Source organism: Rattus norvegicus, chromosome 2 (assembly GCF_021556685.1).
Source record: "Rattus norvegicus strain SHRSP/BbbUtx chromosome 2, alternate assembly SHRSP_T2T, whole genome shotgun sequence".
In the NCBI taxonomy this organism is placed as follows: Eukaryota; Metazoa; Chordata; class Mammalia; order Rodentia; family Muridae; genus Rattus; species Rattus norvegicus.
This window is the reverse complement of record NC_141535.1, coordinates 132,370,218-132,393,588: the sequence shown is the minus strand read 5'-3', so window position 1 is coordinate 132,393,588 and position 23,371 is coordinate 132,370,218. Positions and strand designations below refer to the sequence as shown.

Below are 23,371 nucleotides of genomic sequence, written 5' to 3'. Positions count from 1 at the left end.
TTGGTTGGTACTGTTATTCTTATGGGGTTGTAAACTTCTTTAGCTCCTTCAATCCTTTCTATAACTGCTCCAGACCCCTTTCTTGGTTCGGAGGATGGCTGCGAGCCTCTGCCTCTGTATTTGTCATGCTATGGCAGAGCCTCTCAAGAGACAGCTGTATCAGGCTTCTGTCAGCATGTTCTTCTAGACATCAGCAATACTGTCTGGATTTGGTACGTGTATATATCTGGGCTGGATCCCCAGTTAGTGTTGGCTCTGAATGGTCATTCCTTTAGTCTCTGCTTCAAAATTTGCCTCCATAGCTCCTCTTATTAATACTTTGGTTCCCCCTGTTTTTATTATATATGATTGGACACTATGAGCTAATCTGCTGTAAGTGTAGTTCTAAGTATGTCAGTGTTGGTAGGTAGTGTTACTTTTAAGGGTCTAGGTTTACAAGAAATATCCGTCATTGAACGTGCTGTCTTTTGAAGAGATTAATGTTTAACTGAAAGTTTTAGTACTATCTTCAATACCATTTTCAGAGAGTAAAGCCCTTTCTTCCTGTCTGGGTTCCTTTCATAGCAGGTAATTGCTTGTAATGACCCAGTTATGGGGCCATTTGCTGTGATATGACATAGTCAGAGTGGCATGAATAGAGGATGTATGGAGATTATAGAATATTTCTCATTACAAAACAGTAAGCAAAATAAAATAAACTTGCATGTCTAGTTTGGGAGTATAATAATTTACATAAGTATATTTCTATTGGTTTTGATCAATATGTATCATCTATCCATTTATGTATGCATATATGTATGCAAGTACCTATCATATGTCTATACCTCTATTATATAGCATATCATATCTACATCTATATTCATATCTCTATCTAGATTCATCTATATCTACCTATCAATCATCTATCTATCCATTTATCTACCTTATTATATGGTTTTAAAAATCTGTTATTCATTACAAAAATATGGTGGTTCAAAATTGTTAAAAGTAATTTTTTAAAGCCAAAAGTAGAAGGTCAGGAAGTATATGTGTCACTTTGTCAGATATGACATAAGCATTGACTTCACAGAGGTCTGTCACCGTGGTTACTATAGAATCCTCAGATATCAGTGGTTGGTCTACCAACTGCAATAACCAGTTTGGTTTTAGTCCAGGGAAATATAGAGATAATATTACAACGATTACTACATTCTCCACTCCAGGCTCCATTGTAAAGGTATGTTTTCAATAACTAATTTGATTCTTACAGTAGTCTAATGGAATCAGTACATGTTTTGTCTTGATTCCTCCAGATCATGTGAACTAATTTTACCTCAACAGTGGGGTCATGAAAAGTTACTCATGGTACAGTTTTCAGTATCCTCTAAAAAATCAAAGTAATCATGTGAGAAAAGGTATGCTTTGAGTTTCCAAAAGAATGTTTTTCTGGAATTCTTCTATAACTAAGTAATGAGAAAAAATTATATTCTGGACTATCTAATTGCTTTACCTACTATAAGCACAGAATTTTATTGTAATCTTGTAAGACTTCAACCTAAAATCTATGAAATCTCTGATTTTCAGCAAATTGTTATTATTTCCAACATATACATTGTATTCTTTAAAACATTTCTCAGTAATATGTATCAATTCTGATTAGAAAGGAATAAAGTTCCAAACATGATGATTTACTTCTTATATTCTTTACCATGAAACTATATTGGTACTATTTTGTAAAGTATTTTTATATTATTTTTGATGTGTGGGATGACCACCATTGACGGATGTTTCTTTTTGACTTTTTGATGGTTAGGAATCTTCAAGTATTTCTATGTATGTTTTGGTGTGTTTGTACATATTTCTTGATAGATAAAACATGCTTTGGGCATAGTGATATTCACATACCAAATATATACATGAAATAGTTGAATAATATGAGTAGGGAAGGAACAGTAAAAACAATTTAAAAAGAGTATTTACTCCATTATTATCAGAAAGAATGTTATTTGGGGAAAATGTTCAGAGGCATCTGGAAGTGTTCAGAGTGAAAAAGAAACAGACTTGGTATGACCAAGACTGTCTGGTACAGAATGAAGAATATCAGAGTAGAAAAATGATAATGCCCTGTGGCCAGAAGAAAAACACTGCCTCCATAAAGAGGAGAAAATTCTAGAATTTTCTTCTGTATTGCTTTATTTTATAACACTGTAATGTATTTATGTAAAATCAGAGTTATACAGCACACAAAGTCCATGAAAAATGTTTTTGATTGATAGAATTGTGCTATCTTAATTACTTCTGTGTAATTACACATATCAGTGAAAATACAGTTTGCAAAAGGCATAATTTAGTATATCAGTCAAATTCCTTCATTTTAAAGCCATAAGCCTTCTAAGTTTACATGATCTTTCTATGAATATAATGTATACAATATATACTATGTTAATTATGAGGATTACAGATTAAATACCAGGTTGTTTCATTCTGCATGATTTATGTCTCTAGGGTTTACTATAAAAATGTTACTGTATACTCATAAGCATGTATCCTTTGTTGTAAGCCTCAGAGTTGTCTGACCATCCTGTGCAGGAAGCATTCTGAGATTTTCTCACTTAAGCACATGTTTCTTTAAAGAGTCTAGGGAGCTTTGTCTCTGTTAGATATTAAGGGCCACAGTGTTAATGGCACCTGAATACTGACATTTTCATGTTGACTTTTCCCAGGTTCAATGAATTAGGTAGTGAGAAACATTGGATATGAATATATATTATACAGTATTTTCAAATATTCCTTCAAAATGCAGATACCTACATCTACACATCAATCTATCAACGTGTCTATTTCTCTCTATATCTATGTATCAATGTATGAATGTATTTCTATTTATCACACACACACACACACACACACACACACACACACACACACACACACACACACACATATATGCTTTAAATCCAAAGGGTAGAAGGTGATGATATGCATGTGTCACATTGTCAGATAGACCATGAGATCTCTACTCTTATATCATAAAATACTGTCAGCCTGACTGGTACAGAGTTCTCAGACTTCAGTACTTGGGTCTACTAAGTGCTGTAAGTAATTTGTTATTCAGTGTCTGAAATGAAAAGAAAAATTCACATTCATTGAACATTCTCCATTCCACATCTCATTGTAAAGTTAATTTCTATAACAAATTTGATTCTCATGATTGACTAATAAATAGTATTAGGAAGTGGTCTGTCTTGATTTGTTCAGATCATGTGAAGTAACTCTCAATTCACTAGTGTCTTGAGAAACTATTTATGTTAGGAATATTCCCTAACAATTCCTTACAGAAAGAGAGTTATCATGTTAGGACAAGAATGAATTGACCTAAACAGGAAAAAAGGTTTCTGTAAATGTTCAAAAAATATCAGTCCAAGTTAGAAGTGAGAATTATTTTATTCTCAATCCAGTTTTTTGTGCACCATGATTACAAGGACTTTTTTGTAACAGCTCAGACTACAACCTAAAATATAAGACCTCTCTGGATTTCTGCATATTGTTTTCCTCAAAATTTAACATTATCACGATTAGACAGGAACAACACTCCATGCATCATTTGCTTCCAAATTTGTTAAACGTGGAACTGAATTGTTCCTATTTTTTTTTTACCATAACTTTACATTGTTGTTGGATGCATTTGAGGACTGCATTTGGCTGCTGTATCTCTTTGACTCTGATACTTGGGGAGACTAAGGGCTTTCTAACTAAATCACATGGTGTCTCTCGACATTTCTTGAAAGAGGTAACATACGATTTAATTAAAATTTTATTCACTTAAGTAAATGTATATTTAAATATTCAAAGAGTGTGTGCAAGACACAGTAGAGAAACCGTCAAATGAGTAGTCACTATATTAATAGAGGGAAAGCTATGATTATTGAGAGAGAGCACAAATATACAGAGCTCAGGGCAGAGAGAAAAAAACTTTATGTGACCGAGTCTGTCTAGTAGAGAAGGGAAAAAAAATCACGAGAAACATTGAAAGTAGCTGGGCCAGAATAAAGTTCACCTTCATGAGGAATAATGTTCTAGAACGTTTTGAGAGTTTCCATGCTGTAGAATAGACAGGAAGGTTTGGAAAGGGAAAGATATCTAGATGGAAGATTGAGTCTGATATCTATACATCTAAAATCTTTGAGACTTACCTAGTTAAATATTAATTAAAAACTATTTTCTCCACATTTATTCATGTAATGTATAAATGGTAATTTTTGGCGTGTAAATACATAAATTTCTTTATGATTTTCTCTTTTTTACTATACTTCAATTTATCAGTCATTTAAAATCAGAATTAAGCAGCAGCAAGTCTTTACAAAGAAATTTAATTTGATAAAATTTTGCTCCTAGTAAGTACTGAATTATTACAAATACCAGTTAAACCATATAGTTTGCAGAATGAGTAATTTATTACTATCATCAAAATTCCAATTTTTTAAAGATATAGGCATTCAAATTTTACTTGATCTTACTAGGATGGTCACAATTCCCTGGTATATTAATTGCATAATTAATTCTGAGATTTATAGAGTATGTCCCAGGTTGTTTCAATCACGTTATTTTGCCTCTAGGCTTTACTCTATAAAGTTTACTATACAATAATAACTGGTGTCCTCCTCTGTATCCTTCAAAGCTGTCTGGCTTCAGTGTGTGGTGATTTCTGAGTCTGTCAGAAAAGCACATTCTATGTTAAAGTCCCTTGTGAGTTTGTGTGTATTCAAATCTGAGTTTTACAGTGTTAATGAAGTTTCCATACTACCTTTTTCACATGGAACCTTGACAGCCAATCTTTGGGGCAGCATATGCATTTCACAATGTTTTAAATCAATATTCCTCTTATTATACACATATCTACATCTATCTATCTATCTATCTATCTATCTATCCATGTATCTGTCTTCTATCTCATTTATATCATACAGTTATACCTACATCTTCATGTATACTGATAGTTGTGACAATGTCATTCATTACAAACAATTGTGCTTCCACCTATGTTCAAAAATAATGTTTTAAAGCCACAGGGAGAGAAAATAAACTGCACATGCCACTCTTGCCCAATGGCATGAGCCTTAGAATCTTGACATCACAATGTCCTTCAGCCTGACAACTACAGAATCCTCCGACTTCAGTAGCTTACTGGCCACTGAAGGCACCAGTTCGGTGTTTAGAGGCAGGAAGGCGAACGAAAATTTCACTTTCTTTGATAAGTTCTTCACTGCAGGCTCTACTAAAAAGGTATATTTTAATATTTAATTTGATTCTCATGGTAGACTAATAGTATCAGGAAGTGTTCTGTCGTGATTCTTCCAGATCATGTGAAATAACCCTCAACTCAGAGTAGTTTCTTGTAAAGGTAATCATTGTAGCAATATTAAAAACCAATCTTCTATAGAAACAAGGTTATAACATGAAGAGAGGTATATTTTGAGGAGATTGATTTCTATAAACTGAAAAAAACATACAAGTTAAGCCTGAGGATTATTTTACTCAACCCAATTGTTTTATCCACTATGACAGCAGATTTTTTTAAAAGAAACTGGTAAATCTAATCTACAGTCTAAGAATTCTCTGGTTTTCAGGAAATTGTTATTGTTTCCAAGACACCTTGTGTTCCTTGACATGATCATTTACTTTCAATTTTGTTCATCATGAAACTGAGGTAGTACTATTTTTTAAACATATCTTTACATTATGCTTAATGTTGTATGATGGCAACTATTGGCTGTTCTCTCTTTGACTCATGTGAGTCAAGTATCTTTCTAAGTGAAAGCTATGACATTTCTGTGGCTATTCTTTGAAAGGTGTAACATAGGTTGTGGGTTAAACTGTTGTCACTTAAATAATTATGTATTTTACTTATCCAAACAGAATGAGCAGGGCCCAGTAAAGAAAACAACAAAACAGAAAGCCACTCCAGTATTACAGGTACAAATTTTATTATGTATAAAAGAGAAAAAATGTTCAGATTACTCTTGAATGTTTCAGAATATAGAGAAAGAACAGGGTTGATATGACCAAGTCTGGGAAAAGAGAAGGAAGACTATCAGAAGAGAAAAATGGAGATAGCTTTTTCATGATAAAGCGCTGATGAAGACAGGTGGAGTGTTCTAGCACATGTTAGGAGTTAGTATAGTGAAGAAAGGGACGGAGATGTTTGAAAAAAGACAGTAACCTGGCAAGGGTTAAATGTAAAACAGGAATTTTTACCTCCTTCAGGAATAAAGAAGGTCAGAATGGGTATTGATATCCTAATATGAACAACTTAATGGAGAGCCACATATCCCTTTTCGACAGCCAAGATAAATGTCTACCTTTGCTAGACAAGACCAATTTCACAATTTTTTTTATTAACTTGAGTATTTCTTATATACATTTCGAGTGTTATTCCCTTTCCCGGTTTCCGGGCAAACATCCCCCTCCCCCCTCCCCTTCTTTATGGGTGTTCCCCTCCCAACCCTCCCCCCATTGCCGCCCTCCCCCCAACAGTCTAGTGGCTGGAGAGATGGCTCAGCCGTTAAAGGCTAGGCTCACAACCAAAATTTCACAAATTTTGATGAATGCTTTCTTTTTCATTTTTGTTATTTTTGTTGTTGTTCGTTTTTGTTGTTTGTTTATTTGTTTATTAACTTGTAACCATCAGAAACTTTTCTATACTGTATCTTGAGCTGGACCAAGCTTGGCATTTCTGAGACCCTCCCAGAGGCCTAACTAAAACATCAAGATAACCTGATTATTTCCTTCACGTCTACTATGTTAGCTTACAAAGGTTAAGTTATGGCATTTTCTCAGAGTAGTATATCTCATATCTGGTATAACATATATTTACATTAGGATTCAAAAATATTTCAAATTATCAGTTATAAAATAGCGGCACAATAATTGAATTGGACAGTATCACCACAACTTTTGGAAGTTCATTAAAGTATTGCAGCATCTACTGTTTGAGAACCATTTCTCTAGATCCTTCCAACTACACTTCTTCAAACTATTCCCCTTGACCCTTCTAAAAAGGGTCCCACTTCTGAAAAGATCCCAGTTCTTCAATATGTTTAAATAGTTTCCTTCATACATGATATATTTTCTGTTACATTTTAAAGTTGTCTATAGCCCAGCCGAATCATGCTTGGATAATTGAGTATGTATTTTAACAGCGTGCACCCTTTGAAACTCAGTATGAATATCGGTTTTATAACTTACCCACTGAATATTTGTTCTTCTAGGTGGCGATCTTTATCAGGAGAATTCATTTTTTTCAACATGGAAACTATTGAGTCAGAAGAGGTGGGAGGAGTACAGCAACACGTGGTTTGCCAAGGCCCCGTGATACTCAAAAGAGGCTGGAAAAGTAATAAACGATATCTCATCTTGCTCAATAATCTTTTGATTGTATCTAATAGACAGTAAGTATATGCATCTTACTTCCTTGTTTTAAGAGTCCACACTGTGGAAAGGTCTTAATGTACAAAGCTATTTATAATTTCCTTTATTTTTTGAGATTATAATTATTTTACTATTCTCCTTCGTTTTCCCCATATATGTCTTTCCATATACCATCCTTGTTCTGTTTTAAATCATGGCTATGTACTTTTTATTACTTTTTCTTTCATATTATTTTATATGGAAGCTAATAAAAGATACACATATATAATAGATATATGTATACATATATATGTATAGTTTCTAAGTACTTAATTATATCTTGCCCAGTCTGTATAATATTGCTTGTATTTGTGTTTTCACATTTGGAATTAGATAAGCAATCTGTGTGCTAGTCCTAGGGAAGAATTTTTCTTATTCTCAAATTTCATTTGTGGCATATACCTTGCCAAGTAGGATTGATGTTTATTGGACCAACCTACTTATTTCCAATTTGTTTTGACACAATATTTTAGCACATTTAAAAAATTAATTAATTTAAGTTATAATTCTGCTGTTTGAATTTGGCAAAAGAATAGCAAGGAAGCTACCAAGGACAGAGATATGCTAGCCTATGCCCACATTTCTAGCATTTTTAAAACTAACTTAATAGTATTGCAACTCATAATGAGATCCCTGTGAACTATACAGTGACCCATTTCTCTAAATAAAATATTAAATTCATGAAAAGAAGAGCCATCTTTTTTTTGGTTACAGAAATATTATAGAAACAAAATGGCTGGACATAAGGGGCCACACATGTTAGCCCCCTGCTCTCATAGCTTCCAAATTACTATGAAGAGATGAGAAGAAGCTGCTCTCCTCCACTAACCAAAGGAAACTGCTGGCACTAGGTCTTGCTTGGTGATTTTTGCAGACACCTGAGAAAACTGATGTGACTAAATGAAGCTGTGTACATGGTTAAACTAATACAAACTTTATGAATGTTGGGGGGAGATCTGTCAGTAAATAGAATGAAAAGGAGAAAGTGACAAAAAATTATTAAACACATTGTATTTGTATGTAGAATTCTCAGAGAGCAAATTAATTATAAAAAGAATCACAAAAGAGGGAAATTTAGGTTTCAAAGATTATTGTTTGTTAAAAACACTAATAATATCAGAATGCTTGATAGAAAGACATATTTCTAATTATTTGGATAAATTATTGGAAAAAAGAAACATCATTTTAGTTACTTGTGTGATAAGTACTTTGTGGCTTTTCTAAAGAGCTACTGGAATGAGCTAATGTGAAATTTTTAGTACATGGAGATGGATAACAAAAATGAAATTTTATTATTGAAGCAATATTTTGTTTTTTATGCTGGAAACAATGTTACATGTAATTGATTAAAATAAAAAAATCATTAACTAATGTCCTTCATATATTATGTGGAAAAACCAAACTAAAATAGTTACTCCTTAACTAAATCCAGGTAAGAAATACTGAAATCATTCAATTTCTAAAAATGCATCTGTGATTGGAGAGAGAAATGGATGTATTCTTTGCTCTGAGGCAGGAAGAACTGGGTCTTACCACAATTCCAACTACAATACAATTAAACTAACATAGATTACTTGATTCTCTTTCTAGGAAAAGGAAAAAGTTTAAGATAAAACATGTCATTCCATTGACTCACCTGTGGCTTGGTGATGAAGTGGACATATTCAGGACAGACAACAGCTCTGCTTCCAGGTCCATTTACCTATACTGGCCAATGGGAAATGCTGTGGCAACCTTTCGGTAAGACCTAGAGTTCAGACCTGTGATCACAGGAGGATAGCTTCAGAAATTGTGGGCCAACTTAATGGTGTGTAATTTACTTCCTGGTGTAAGAGTATACTCATTCTAAAATTCTCCAATTAAAAAATGATAAACCTGATGGCTATTGGTGATCACGGAAGAGTGCATATCTAGTAACTTCTTTCACAAAAAGTTTTAATCATCCCAAAATGTTTGCAAAAATAGAATGAATTTTAATTTGTCTGTATATAGCATGCCAACTGAACTTTCGCCCTTCTATGATGTCCCTAGGTTTTCTAGACTATTCACCCTATATATGTATACATGTAGCTAGGTTCCTCTGGTTTTGATCTGTGATATTGATTAAGACTCCAAAAAATTCATGGGGCAGAACACAGGTGCACTGTCTTCTATGAGTAATGTGAAGAGTATAAAGTCTTACTCTATCCTAGACATTCTTCTCCCCAAAATGATCTAATTTTATATGTGTTTTAAAAGTGCACTCAGGAATCTCTTTCCAATAATATTGTGTAGTATACTTAAATTTTACAAATAATTTCTACACTCCCACATTTTCTTAAAGATTGACATTTAATTGTATTATAAAATATTACTTATGCAAAACCCAAATATTTGAATGTTGGTGTAGTAGAATATCACTGTTGTCTGTAGTCAATGAAGAAGGACTAGTGTCATAAGACCATCAGAGTCAGGTGTAATTTACAGAGTTCAAATTTGCATTCTTATCTTTAATGAGAACATGTGCTCATGGCATAATTGATACTTCTTTTCCACATGAAATATTCATGCACAGCCCAAATTTGAATGCTTTCCATTCCTCTGTCCAAAGTCTTAGCATCATCACACAGTTGACTGGTATAACACAAACCCACGTTTTATAAGCTTTCTAGCCTTTATGACTTTCCTTTTTCCGTTAAAAGCATTTGTCATAGACCCTGAGCAGGATCGCCTTTTGCTGTTCCCTGAATATTTTCTGCCCCTCTGGTAAAATCTCTAATGATTGTTATTGAATGCTCCCTTATCTAATATGAAAAGTATTATATTGAGAGATAGTAATATGTCACATGACAGTATTTTCAGTGCAAAGAATTAGGACATTTAGAAGTAGAGTCATGTGGAGGCTACCCAGTACATCTATACTATAATTGATGGCCACAGAGATAAGATATTTTTATGCATAATACCCTTAAAAATCTTACCATTTATCTCAACTCAATTTTTCCAATTTTACAGTTCCATGGAACAGACTATTTGGTGGTACTTCTTTCTACAAAGGTATTTTATTATGTTCATATTAGTGATATAAGAATGGCAGTGTGTTTTAGTTTAATATATATGTATATATATACATACATATACATATATATGATGGTCACGAAATTATTTGTTAATTGGATGTACAATGGATAATACTTTAAATTATCATGTGTATTGCTTTTTTAATTTTGAGCTATTTCTGTATTTATTGTTTCTTCTTTGTATTGGAGTAAACACTACTCTCAACTCTTATTTTAAATTCCACTAATTAGATGTCACCCTAGCAAGCACATTCAAACTTCTGCTGCTTCCTCCTTTGAGGTCAAGCATATTTATACCCTTCTGTTGGTTTCAGACACATCATTTTGAGGACTGACTATACTACTTAGGTCAATATGCTATTCCCTTATCATGTCCTTGTCTCTGAAATATTTTTGAGTGTTTGCCAGTCGAATAATGTATATTGCTTTATTATTTTCATGTATTGAATGCTAAGATGATTCTGAAAAAATAGTAACAGGGATTAGCTTGAAATAAGCCACTAATAAATTAATTTTGCTGTGTTGTATGCCTTTATTGCATTTGGCAGATCCATTCGTGAAGTCAAGAAGCAGAACAAAATAGATCTGTCCATGCAGATACTCACCGAGGACATTGCATGCTCTGACAGTGTATGTGAATACAAAACCAAAACTATTATTCCAAGTTCATGACGAGGAGAGGGACAGTTTGTAAAGTAATAGCAGATGCACACCTAAGAAGAGCATGGGTTGGAAGAGGGAGAGGGGGAGAGAGGAAGAATGGGAAAGAGAGGGAGACAGAGAGATAGAGAATTTAGGCACTATTATATGGAAAAGGTATATCTGTGTTCGGTGCAGATACAGATCTTTCATGTGTGATATGGAGAAAGCAACATAAAATAAGTCTGATCAATTTAGTAGAGATCTGAAAAGGGGAAGTACTTTTTGTTTAATCACTGAAATTTAGTCAGATAATTCCAACAGCATATATTTCCAAGTGAAGTATTATTATTACAATTAAACTGACCTCTTTTGAGTCTTTATTGCTTATATATAGACTTGTGTGTTGTTTCTACAATTCTTTATTTAAAATGCAGATAATGTCTCTTCACAGACATTTTAAAATGTTTAAAATGTTTTATGTCTAATTTTAAAATGTTTATGTCTAATAAATGATTCTAAATATATGAGATTATCGTAAAGTATTAGTTTCTTTCCATATCTAGCTGATCAGTGATATTTGAGCTCTTTATCATTATCCTGTCCTCTTTCTCTATGTCTCTTACTGTGCATCCTCATACTTGCATTTGAACACCAGTTAAAAAATCATGGCTTTTTATCCTCATGCTCATTTGAATAATCTAGTCATAAGGGTATCTTTGCATATAACTTCTGTTCAGAAATTACCCCTATAAATTTAAGAATGCGCTGTGTGTGTGTTTGTATGTGTATGTGTGTGTGTGTGTGTGTGTGTGTGTGTGTGTGTGTGTGTGTGTGTCTGTGGTCATCTTTGTTTACAGTGCTGCTCAGGACAAAACTCACAAACACACATGTATTATACAGTAGTTCTATCATTGAGTTAAACACAAATATCTATTAAATAATTGTCTATTTTTCTAATGGTTTTATTACTGTGCCCTTTCCAGTATTTGGTTTATTGCAGATCAAAAATATAACTGTTATGTAGTATGTAGAGAGCATTGAAGACATTTCCTACTGTAATGCAGAATAGACTGTAGTTTAGAGGATTACCATGTCTCTGTCTTTGATAAATGATAATTGGTTGAAAATGGACCTTGAGTCAATATTTTAACATATCACTGTTGATACTGCACTAGATGTACAAAGGTTTATAAAATGAAGAAATTATAGATCACCAAGCAATTTCCTATGTATAGCAGGTCTATGCCATACAAAACTAATTACAAATAATATAAAAGAAACTTCGAGCCAGTGACATAAATCAGGAGAACACTCACTAGATTGACTGAACCACATGTGTCCTCAGGACAGAGAAGAGTAGAAGAGCCGAACATCCCTTAGGGAAATACTCTCCTGCCTCTGCAGTTGGACTACAGCTGTGGCAAATACTCAGCGTTCTACATAATCAATCTTCTAGATGTCTTTCAACACCATTGTGACTTAGATCCAATTCCATTAAAATGAACATTTTTACTGATGTTTTCCCACGACTCTATGCTTTAATATTTCATCCTTCCATAATTATTGAAAATCTTTTGTGTATTTCAGAAGATTGGTAGTAGATTATTTTTAGCTTTTAGTCATCTTATGATATGTTTATTTTCTTGTTGTCTGTGAAGAGACATTATCAGCACATCAAAACATTCTTTCAACTTACATAAATATCCTCCATTATTTTCTTTCCTCCTTGTTTTCTAGTGAATATTCAGAAATAATTCATATATATAAGTATATACATATATACATATATATATATAATTTCTTATTGGTTTCCTTTGATTTTGTTTATTGCTTAGCCTTTTCTTTTTATAATTTAACATTCTTTGAATAATCAGTGTATTTCATTATACTTAAGATAAACCTGTAAAGATTTTCTGTAGATAAATTGGAAAATGTTTTAGCTATTTTTACTTTAGGACTTTTCCTCCTAATGTCACTTTTTTCCTTACATACACTTAAGCTTAAACGTATGTCACTCAGACACTGCTTTTATTTTAAAATACATCAATGAAGATGATTTTAGAATTATCTTTATTTGATAGTTTCTCAGAAGTGTAGAAATCCACTGCCAAATCACCTACACAACCCCTAGATTTCACACAACCTTTCCCTAAGTTCATATACTTTTTTAAATTACCAATATTTAAAATATTGACTTTTTGGTTTTATGTTGTACAGATAACAACTGCACTGTCTTCATGAGTCAATGCTTATGCCATGGCTGGGGACAGCATTTTACTCCATGCCTACATGGCTTTAAGTAATCTGTTTTGAAATTCATACTTTGTTAGTTATAGCATCACCTCACTATTACCATTTAGTTTATTAATATGAAATTTAAATATTTATATTTTTATTTCTACTTGATGGTATAGTTAAATATTTTTTACATTAAACACATTTCTTATGTACCTTTGAACAATTATTAAAACCTTTTATCCCTCATAAAAGGAACATGTAAGCTACTATAAGATTTAACTCTCCTCCAGTGAACTAGTCTATGGGGGGAGGGCGGCAATGGGGGGAGGGTTGGGAAGGGAACACCCATAAGGAAGGGGAGGGGGGAGGGGGATGTTTGCCCGGAAACCGGGAAAGGGAATAACACTCGAAATGTATATAAGAAATACTCAAGTTAATAAAAAAAAATAAAAAAAAATAAAAAAAAGATTAAAAAAAAAAAGATTTAACTCTCCTAAGTGTTCCTTATATTTCTGTGGTTCATCATGAGTTAAGAAATAATTTAACATACATAATACAACTACCAGTTACATTTTCATTTTCATGCTTTAAAACATTATTTTTAGAAATATTTTGTTTAAAATTCTCTCTATATTAAAATCTGCTTTATTAACAAAATCAACATCAGGTAGAGATATACACATCTTTGCAATCATTAATTAGACCTTAATATATTTCTAATGCCCTGAAAAATATTTTACAATAATGTGAATTAAATTCCAATGTGAATTATTACACTTTCATGTGTGGAATTCTATATAATAAAACTTTGCTGTCTTAAAATTATATAGACATTTTCAGATATTCAACAAAATGTCAGAATCTTTAGTTTTCTTTAATTGTGCTATGCACACTCTCCATGTGTGTATTTGTTTGTGTGTGTGTCCATGGGTGTATGTGTTCTTGTGCATACATGTGCGTGTTTGTGTGTGTGTGTGTGTGTGTGTGTGTCTGTATATGGGTTCCTCTGCATGTGTGTGTATGTGTGTGTGCGTGTGTTAATATGTATGTGTGTGTATATGTGTGTGTGTGCATGTGTATGAGTTCCTGGGAGTATGTGGTATTTGAATGGATGCATTTATTTCAATGTGCATTTTTGTGTAAGAAGCAAACTTCCTTCTATTACGTATGATTTCTGAGCCCTGATCTATATTTTCATCCGTAGATGATTAATTTTACGTTCTGAACAAAACCTCACATTGATTCCTTCCTTGTTACATTATAACCACAAGACCAGAGCTTTTATATCTTTTTATATTGTAAGATGACTTTGCATAATTGTTAACCTCTGCATAGCAAGATATAAAATAAGTTAGTATAAGTTCTCCTTGTTCATAAAATTCTACTAATCTGACATGTAACATTAGGGTCTGGATGTATCTTCAGCCACACACACACACACACACACACACACACACAATCATTTTTAAGGTATTAGATTATGCCTCTCAGTTGATTAATAAAAAATAACTGTAAAAATAATGAAACCTCTGTGAAAGAAATGGCTCGTGAATTGGTTTCCTTCGATATTGATTCAAAGTTGTTTTTCTGGATAGTGACAGGGCACACAGTTGTGCTGTGTGTCTTTTGTAAGGAACTGTTTCCTAGACACTTAACAATCCTCATCACAGATATCTGATAATATAGAAACTAACTTCATAAAAATATTCTTATCTTCTCTCTGTCTGGTTATGTATTAGATTTCCAGGACATCAGTGGTTTCTTCTCAGATTACTATGCTTTGATTTCATGCTATTTTTCTTCTTGCTGTCTTCCTAGGCCTCTGGAGCAGATTCTATACGTGGGAGGCAGTAGAGAGCTAATAGTACAAATACCTTGTTTTTTCTTGGGAGTGCTAAGAAATGGGATCTTGTTTCTATTTTGGATTCCTAGAACTATCACTATAAAAGATCTCAACATTCAATATCTGTATATCATCTAAATATTTACAAAGCCTCATATGATGAGAGTGCCCACTAAATTTAACTTTTATAGAAATCATAGCTGCTTCTCATCCTCATTTCCATAGAACTGTGCACATGTAGCCCATGGAAGTAATTTCTAACGATGGAAGTCCAGTAGCGAGGAAGCAAACATTGCTGCTCTCTTTTTAAGTTCCCTCCATGACTGCCTTCTGCCATAATGAAAGAAAAATTATGATTCTAAGCTCTAGTACCCGTGGCAACTCAGTCACCCTTTAACTACAAAACTTGTTGTAGTTCTGTTTGTTTTCTCAAGTCCCAAGTACTAAATTTTACGATAAATATGTTAGACTGGGTGTCTTCCAGATATATCTTACGGGAAGAAAATAAAAAGTTGTTACAGATTATAAATTCTAAATAATGATTATATCATATTAATTTTGTTGTCATGAGCTTTCCTGTTTTTTATGACATTTTTGCTCTCTGTACATTCTATAGCCTCTATATGTACCAGCAACAAACTTCGATACGGGGAATGACATAATCAGCAAGTTACTACCAATGATGACAAAACATGTAAGTTACTTTTAATCTACTTTGAGTTAAAATTTGAGTTATTCTTTTGAGATTCACATATGTGGAAATGTGAAAATACAGAAGAAATTTGATCACAATACTTTTACAAATCGTATAGGACAAATAGATCCTTTTGAAACTGAAGGTATCAAAGACATAACAACAGTCCTTAGGGTGACATTTTTCTTAAATTCTTGTCTACTTTTCTGTGAAATGAAACTCATAACCCAATATTTTAAACTACATGTTTAGTTTCACCAGATAATAGAGATACACTGTAATAAATTGTGATTCATTTGTGATATGCTCACACCTAATTTAAAGGATGCCAATGTTAGAGGGAATAATTTTCTTCCTTTCTTTTCTTGAAAATTAGAATATATTCCCCATTTGGTATGTAATTATTTCCAATTTCTACTTGTTTTTATGTCTCTGTGTGGAGTACATGTTCTGGTGTGTTTATTTTTAACTTTTAATAAATCTTTAATAAATGTGTCTATATTCCTATGTTCTTTCTGTGTACATATCTGTGTATATCTTTGTCTTTCTATTTTCAAATGTGCATGTGTATCTCTGTGTAACTGTGAGTGTGTGTGTGTGTATATGTATGTGTGTTTCTCTGTGTGTGTGTCCCTCTCTATCACTCTCTGTGAGTTTGTACAATGAGAATTTGTATGTCAGTCTTTCTCTTTTCTCTATGCCCCTCTGTCTCTCCCTCTCTCACTCTGAGTCTTTCTATTTCTGTCTCATTATCTCTTCTCTTTGTATGTTGGGGTATAGATGGATGGTTGGTGGTGTGTCTGCCTGAGTGCTTTTTGTCTGACAGCTTAATACTTAAAACTCTAGGAGACAATGTCATTGGCTTTAGTATAAGTCTGCAAGAAAATGAAATTAATAAGAATTCCAGTTAGAGCTACTTCTCGAGGGTGCTCAAAATTTCAACAGAATGTTCAGTTTAGATGATTGCTTCAAATGGAGCCGTAACACAATGTACAGTAAATATGTTCTAGAACTTCTTTTCAGCATTGTGCCTATTTTTCAGGATAGACACATGTCCTTCATCTCCACAGACTGAATATCTCTGAATGAAAGCCAAAGGTTGTTTTGACTCCTAGGTAACCTCAAAGACTCTGTTTTGACTATTTTGTTCACTGTTACTGAAGTTCTCATATCTTTCACATGTTTCTTTGATAAAGTCATCATAGTCACCATGAATATATGCATCTGTGAGCACTAGGTTGTGTCCATTGTTAACTCCATTTTCAGTATTTCACACAGAGTCAGCACAAATGATAGAAATTTCATAATAATCTTTGTATTGGGTAGTAATAATGGCTGGATGCAATTTCTTATTTCATTGTGGATCAGTAAATTAAGGCTTCCTCACAGAGGTAAGGCAAGTACCCTAATGTTTTCTCCTGAAATCAGTCATGTTTACTCAAATCTGTGGTAAGAAGACATATGATTAATAATGGTCTAAATAATTTCCCATCCAGAGAGCTAGAAATGTTAAGTAAAGGAAATTGCTAGACTCTTCAAGACTCTTATGACAGTTTATTTGTGACAGTTGTTTCTTTTTACCTTCTAGAACATTGAAGATTATCAGCTGTGGTTCTGCCCTGGCCATGGGAAACCTCCAAGACCACTCCAAGGTAATAAATAAAAGGGAAATCTAAGGAGACACTAGCTGAGTTTGGCGAATTCTCAATGTATTTCTTATTTAGCCTTATACTCAAACATTAATGCAAAATGACATAAACATAATTTTATTCATTTAAATCATAATTAATAACTAGTATAAACTTCAGACAGAAGATAATAGATCATAAGCATCAATCTGAAGTCTGACAAAAAATGACTGGAATTTTTCAGTGCTTTTCTATTTGATAAACAGAATTTTCCTGAAAGGCAAACAAAGCAAAACCCTAGACATCATGTTTCTGTTAAAAAAAATTAAAAATTATTTGGTGATAATTAGAGAAAATCCTCTTAGCTTAAAGAATAAGAAAGAGAAGGAAGAAAATAGAGGAGGAGGAAAAGGAGGAAGAAGAGGAGGAAGAAGAGGAGAAGGAGGAGGAGGAGGAGGAGGAGATAGAGGGGGAGAATGAGTAGGAGGAGAAATACAGAAAAGCATTCCAAATTGTATCAGAAGGGTTGTCCATATTCAGTAACTTAAGTTTCAATTCATGTTTTTTTGCTCATAGGGCATGAGTATCCACATGACATTATGATGATAAATGTTCAAAAGAACTTCAGTCCACAAGAATTAAGAAATTTTACAAGTATAAATTCCTTACCTCAGCTGTTCAAGAAATATCTAACATCTGATGCACAGGGGCAATTCATCTTAAAGCCCAGAGACTCAGAAAGAATCCTGCAGGAAAAAAGTGAGTTTGCCATCTTCTTTCAGGTGGATTTCTTACTTCCCATTTTAGTTTGTCATAAACTTTAAGTTCTGATGTGAAGTCTAGTCTTGTTTATAGGGAGGACATTTCATTTTGTCCAGGCAGATATTTACCATAAACTGGTATGCCAAGATATTGTGTACACAAATGTTTGTCCCATTATAATTGCAGGTCTAGGATATGGATCCTTCATCAAGTGGTTTCATGATTAGATCACAAAATGAGTTATGAACTGCATTTTGACAACCTATTTCAATGAAAGCTACATAGAAAAATTATATGTATGGGATTGAAGATATCTGTTGCAGGCTTGAATAAAAATCACCTTAACCTTGAATCCCAGGCTCTAATCTCATTTCAAATCACTTAACAAATATTGTTTAGACCTATATCTAGAGTTGACTTGCCCCTAACATTGATATCCTGGAGCTTTTGAATTTTTTTAAAATATTTTTGAAATGATAAAATACTTTTATAATTGCTCCTTACTCTCCTTTCTTGAAAACCTCCCGCTAACATGTCTTGATTTCTTTTAATTTTTTCCTTTTATATTAATTATTATATTTAGATTTGAAGTGCTGTCCCTTTACTGGTCCCACACCAAGAATATCCCACCTCATTGCCCTGCCTCGTAGCCACTAAGAGGGTGCTCCCCATCAACCTACCTACTCCCATCTCAACCCTCTGGCAACCCCCTTCCCTGGTGCATCAAGCCTCCGCAGACACAAATACATCCCCTCCTCCTGAGGCCAGAACAGGCAGGCATCTGTATCATATCTAGCAGAGCCTGCGGACTGGCTATGTTTGCTCTTGGGGTTTGGCTAAGGCCTGACAACTCTGAGGGGTCTGGTTAATCCTCTGATGGGGTTGATATCACTTTTTCCTAATTCATTCCTTCCCCTAACTCTTCGATTTGGGACCCAAGGTTCAGTCGGATGGTTGGCTGTAAGTATCTGCATCTGTCTCTGTCAGATGCTGGTAGAACTTCTCAGAGGACAGCGATGTCAGCTCCCTGTCGGCAACTATGTCTTTGAATCAGCCACATTGTCATGTTTAGAGTCTATGGATGGTTTGGACCAGAAGTTAAGGCAATCTCTGGATGACTTTTCCTTTAGCCTCTGCTCCAGTTTTGGACCCTGCATTTCCTCATTTCCTTTAGACAGAAACAATTCTGAGTCAAATATTTTGAAATTGGTTTTGATATATATATATATATATATATATATCAATTTATATATATATGTATACATATGCATATATATATGTATATATACATACACACAAACACAAAAATACTTGTAAACACACAGGCGCGCGTGTGCACACACACACACACACACACACACACACACACACACAAACACAAACACACTTAGACATCTTTCTCAGCCCTCATGATTTTGCATTAGATACCCAGCAGACAATATGTTCTACGGTGAACGATACTATATTGTATTGTGTGACTCATTTGTTTGCTTTTAATTTATTTGTTTTAAGTAACATATTTAATTTTTTATTTTTCTGCCAATATTCTAAAGAAAACTCAAAATGAAAAAGAAACTTAGATTTCAGCTTTGAACTTACACTACAGGAAGACAGGTCCAGTGTCTGTCAAAAATAGTAATGTATTTTTCTCATGAGGGAGACATGCTGATGCTGAAATAAACTTGACAATGGTTCTTCAAAATGCTGAGCAAGAAAACATAGGATGAAAAGAGTTTCACCATGAGAGTTGAAGAAAATAGAAAATTTCTTAATATGAATAAAGTGAGGGTGGCTATGAAAATGGATGTGACTACAGAAGCAACAGCCTGTACATAGCTCAGGGAGCTTGTTCAACCTATGTATCTAGTATTTCATGATACAGTGTGGAGTTAGACAGCATCATCTTGTGAGAATTCCCACTGGAGAACACTAGACCATGGCTTGGAGACATAACTAAGATTAATAACAGTGTAGGGTATATGGTAAGAAGGCTATATAAACACAACAGGATGATTAACCCATTAAAACAAGTACATTTTACAATTGAAATTCGTTTTGTAAAAGGTCTGTATAAATTATACTATCCCATGTGATGATCACATCTCCTCCTCAGATATAAATGGAAAAAATCTTAAGAAACCAAAAACTTCTATAATATCGTGGTGGCACAGGTGCTCTGTGCGCCACCAGGACCAAGTATGCACTAGCCCACGAGTTAATAAGGGAGGAAAACTGTTTGGAAGAGAACTCAGTTCCATTTGTCATGATAACAAACTGCCCTCAGCAATTCTGGTATGTATCACATGATTCTTCTCTGGCTCGCCTAAGACAAAATCCTATTTCTTATATACCTGATCCCTTCACTTCTATCAACATGTGGAGTAAAAGAATTGTGTCTCAAATCTTTGGCTTTCCAATAGAAAGATGAGAGAGGGCTATTTAGGTACTGTCTATTGGAAAAGTTGGATTTAATCTCAAGTATTTTGGAAAATGTGATAAAAAGAAATGTCCGATCTTAAAGGGTAAATATTAGGGTAGGATGTGCACAACAAAAGATTGAGGCACAAAATCAGCTTAAGGTCCGCTGTGTTCATGCCATTTCTTAAACTACACTTATGTACATTGGTCTGCTTCTCAAGGAGACAATCGTGCCCTGTGCTGCATGAAGCCTGACAGGTGTTTCTCAATCTTCTTCTCAGGACATGCTGTCCCTACTAAAAAGGAAAGGGCCCACAACCAAGGGTGTCTTTACAGTATCTCCGAGTGTAACCCTGTGCCAAACAGTAAAGGACAAATTGGATTCAGACGAAGAGGTGGATATAAACAAGCAATCTGTGCATGTAGTGGCCTGGATCTTTAAGGTAGGGAGAGTACTTCCTTCATCTATGCTCAGGATTCCCCTGAGTATGGGAATAGTTTTCTTCATTTTGCATTCCCTTGAGTGACAGTAGATATGTATGAGAGAAACCTGATAAGCTCCAAGTCTCCTCTGTCAAGGTTAATAACATGGATGATGTTTTGATTGGAAATTGTTTAAGCAGCATTATTGTTGGATTATCAAAAGTAAACTCTGCCTTCCTTCCTAGGAGCCTAAATCTCATAGCAAATGTTACTGTCCTATTCTCAGGTGTACAATATTCCTGACTCTCTTTACACATGTTTGGAGCCCACAGTTCAGACTTGTATATATATGTATAATCTGGAGCTCAGAGTCACAGGATATTTTGTTCTTTGTACCTTGACTAGATGTGGTTTTCAGTAATAGTCTCCATCCATTGCAAAGAGAACTTTTTTGATGGGTAAGGGCTATATTTTCTGTGAATATTGAGGTAAATATTTATAATACAGGTAGGAGTCACACTAGTTTAGTGAAATAGTGGCATGACATTCCCTAAGAACCATGACCACATGTGCATCCATGCTTCCAATACCGGACATGGTTTTGTGCTTTGGAGAAATCAGATAATAGTTCCTATGGTTGCCTTTGTTGTTGTTAAAATAATTGTATGATTCTATCATTTAAAATAGTGTTCAAGCTGAAGTATTGATCCCTTATATGTGATAGTTTACTCAGCCATCCACTAGAGGCATGTTGAGCTACAGAAAGATTTTTCTCTAGTCAAAGTAAATCTGAAAATCTGTCCTTTGATTTCTAGTTTGAATAGATGAAACTTACTGGACCTATATATCAAGGAATGTTCTAACTAGGGGAAATTTTGGGAGCTGTGAAGAAAGTTGGAACTAAACTGAAATTGATCGGTGAATGTATTTTGAATAATTCCCATGATTAATATTTTCACAAAATATTTTTTCCTCTCTTTATAAGGACTTCCTACAAAACATTGAAGGAAGTCTGATGACTTCAAAGCTCTATGATGAATGGATTGCTGTAACCGAAAAGATCAACGAGGAAGAGAAATTAGCAGCAGTACAGAGGTAATTGTTGGCCAACTCTGTGAACAACATCATCACAATAGAAGTAATATTTGCTTACATGCATTAGAGATTATATATCACGAAAAAATTTACTATAAACAATGTCAGACAACAAAAGGTTTCAATTGCTCACAAACATTAGACACTTTCAACAGAAATGTGAGTTAGAGTGGGAATTACAGTAGCCCATGCTGACAATCTTAACTTCATATTCCAGTAATATTTGTCTTTTATTCTGAATTAGGTAAATACTGTAAGCAACAATATGAGTACAAATTCTTTCATTTTATTTTGAGAGCATCCTGCACGTGCTACAATTACTCTTTCCCTTCCTTAATTTTTACACATTGAGTACACTTGTTTTAAAATAATTGTCTCTGTGTTCAGTCTTTTAGAAAAACTGCCAACTGCAAATGCTGCACTGCTGGGGCAAATTTTTCAAATTTTATTTGAAGTTAAAAGTAACTCTTCGGTTAATGGAATGTCTTCTTACCATCTGTCTTGTGGGATAGCCTCATGTCTCTTATTCATACCCAGCTCCTGCAATAATGGGGGGACAAATGACATTGCCAAAAAGGTAATTAGATAAGCGCTTTATGCCTAGCTTTCCTACGCCTTTACAATGAGACCAGAAAAGAGGAGTATCTCAAGATATTCTCAAGAATTTGTTGTTGTTGGTGGTGATTATTGTTTTGTTTTATTTTTGTTTCAATTAAAAAATTAACTACAGCTTTGAAAGTTGTTCTTCTGAAGGGAGGAATCATTGATGCATTTTAAATAAAATATAAATGGGTATTTGAGATCAATGACTTAGTCTTTTGTCATTGTCATTTAGAATATCCTTAGACTAACTCATTGAGAACAAATGTTATGAAATGATACTAACAATAATAATAATCCTGGGTACTGGGTTGAGCAATCAAGACTTAATTCTGGTATAATCAGTGTAGAATGTGTGAAATTGTACCTATTTTCAAGGTGGTTTTCACAACAAAGCAAAGGAAATGCAATTTGGATTTTTTTATCAGATATGCTCATTAGGACCCTGATTAGTATGATTAAATATACTATTGGCCTCTGGATGCTGGTTATGATCAGTTTAGAGAAATTATAGAGTACATGT

General features: G+C 33.9%; 1 protein-coding gene and 1 long non-coding RNA gene across 4 annotated transcripts in view; one reads left to right on the top strand and one right to left on the bottom strand.

Annotated features, from left to right (window-relative positions):
• The window catches only part of LOC102555656 (uncharacterized), a 348,348-nt gene that overhangs the window by 96,035 nt on the left and 228,942 nt on the right, over positions 1–23,371 (bottom strand). The window contains 4 exon segments of the long non-coding RNA NR_190574.1: positions 7,225–7,364; positions 9,083–9,206; positions 18,220–18,296; positions 19,912–20,016. This is a non-coding gene — a long non-coding RNA (uncharacterized LOC102555656).
• Tgap1l3 (GTPase activating protein testicular GAP1 like 3) overlaps positions 1,102–23,371 on the top strand; it is a 61,591-nt gene continuing 39,321 nt past the window's right edge. Inside the window, exons 1-13 of one of the 3 annotated variants that reach the window (XM_087637212.1) lie at positions 1,102–1,216; positions 5,896–5,952; positions 7,248–7,427; positions 9,037–9,186; positions 10,441–10,482; positions 11,054–11,135; positions 15,845–15,922; positions 17,511–17,574; positions 18,127–18,309; positions 20,426–20,604; positions 21,012–21,173; positions 22,139–22,248; positions 22,636–22,825. In XM_087637212.1, the coding sequence (XP_087493338.1) occupies positions 7,285–7,427; positions 9,037–9,186; positions 10,441–10,482; positions 11,054–11,135; positions 15,845–15,922; positions 17,511–17,574; positions 18,127–18,309; positions 20,426–20,604; positions 21,012–21,173; positions 22,139–22,248; positions 22,636–22,825 (1,383 nt within the window). In that variant the 5' untranslated portion in view covers positions 1,102–1,216; positions 5,896–5,952; positions 7,248–7,284. Of the gene's footprint in view, positions 1,217–5,154; positions 5,263–5,895; positions 5,953–7,247; positions 7,428–9,036; positions 9,187–10,440; positions 10,483–11,053; positions 11,136–15,844; positions 15,923–17,510; positions 17,575–18,126; positions 18,310–20,425; positions 20,605–21,011; positions 21,174–22,138; positions 22,249–22,635; positions 22,826–23,371 lie in introns of those variants that run through there. The other 2 variants (XM_087637225.1, XM_087637218.1) reach the window with 2 other exon arrangements.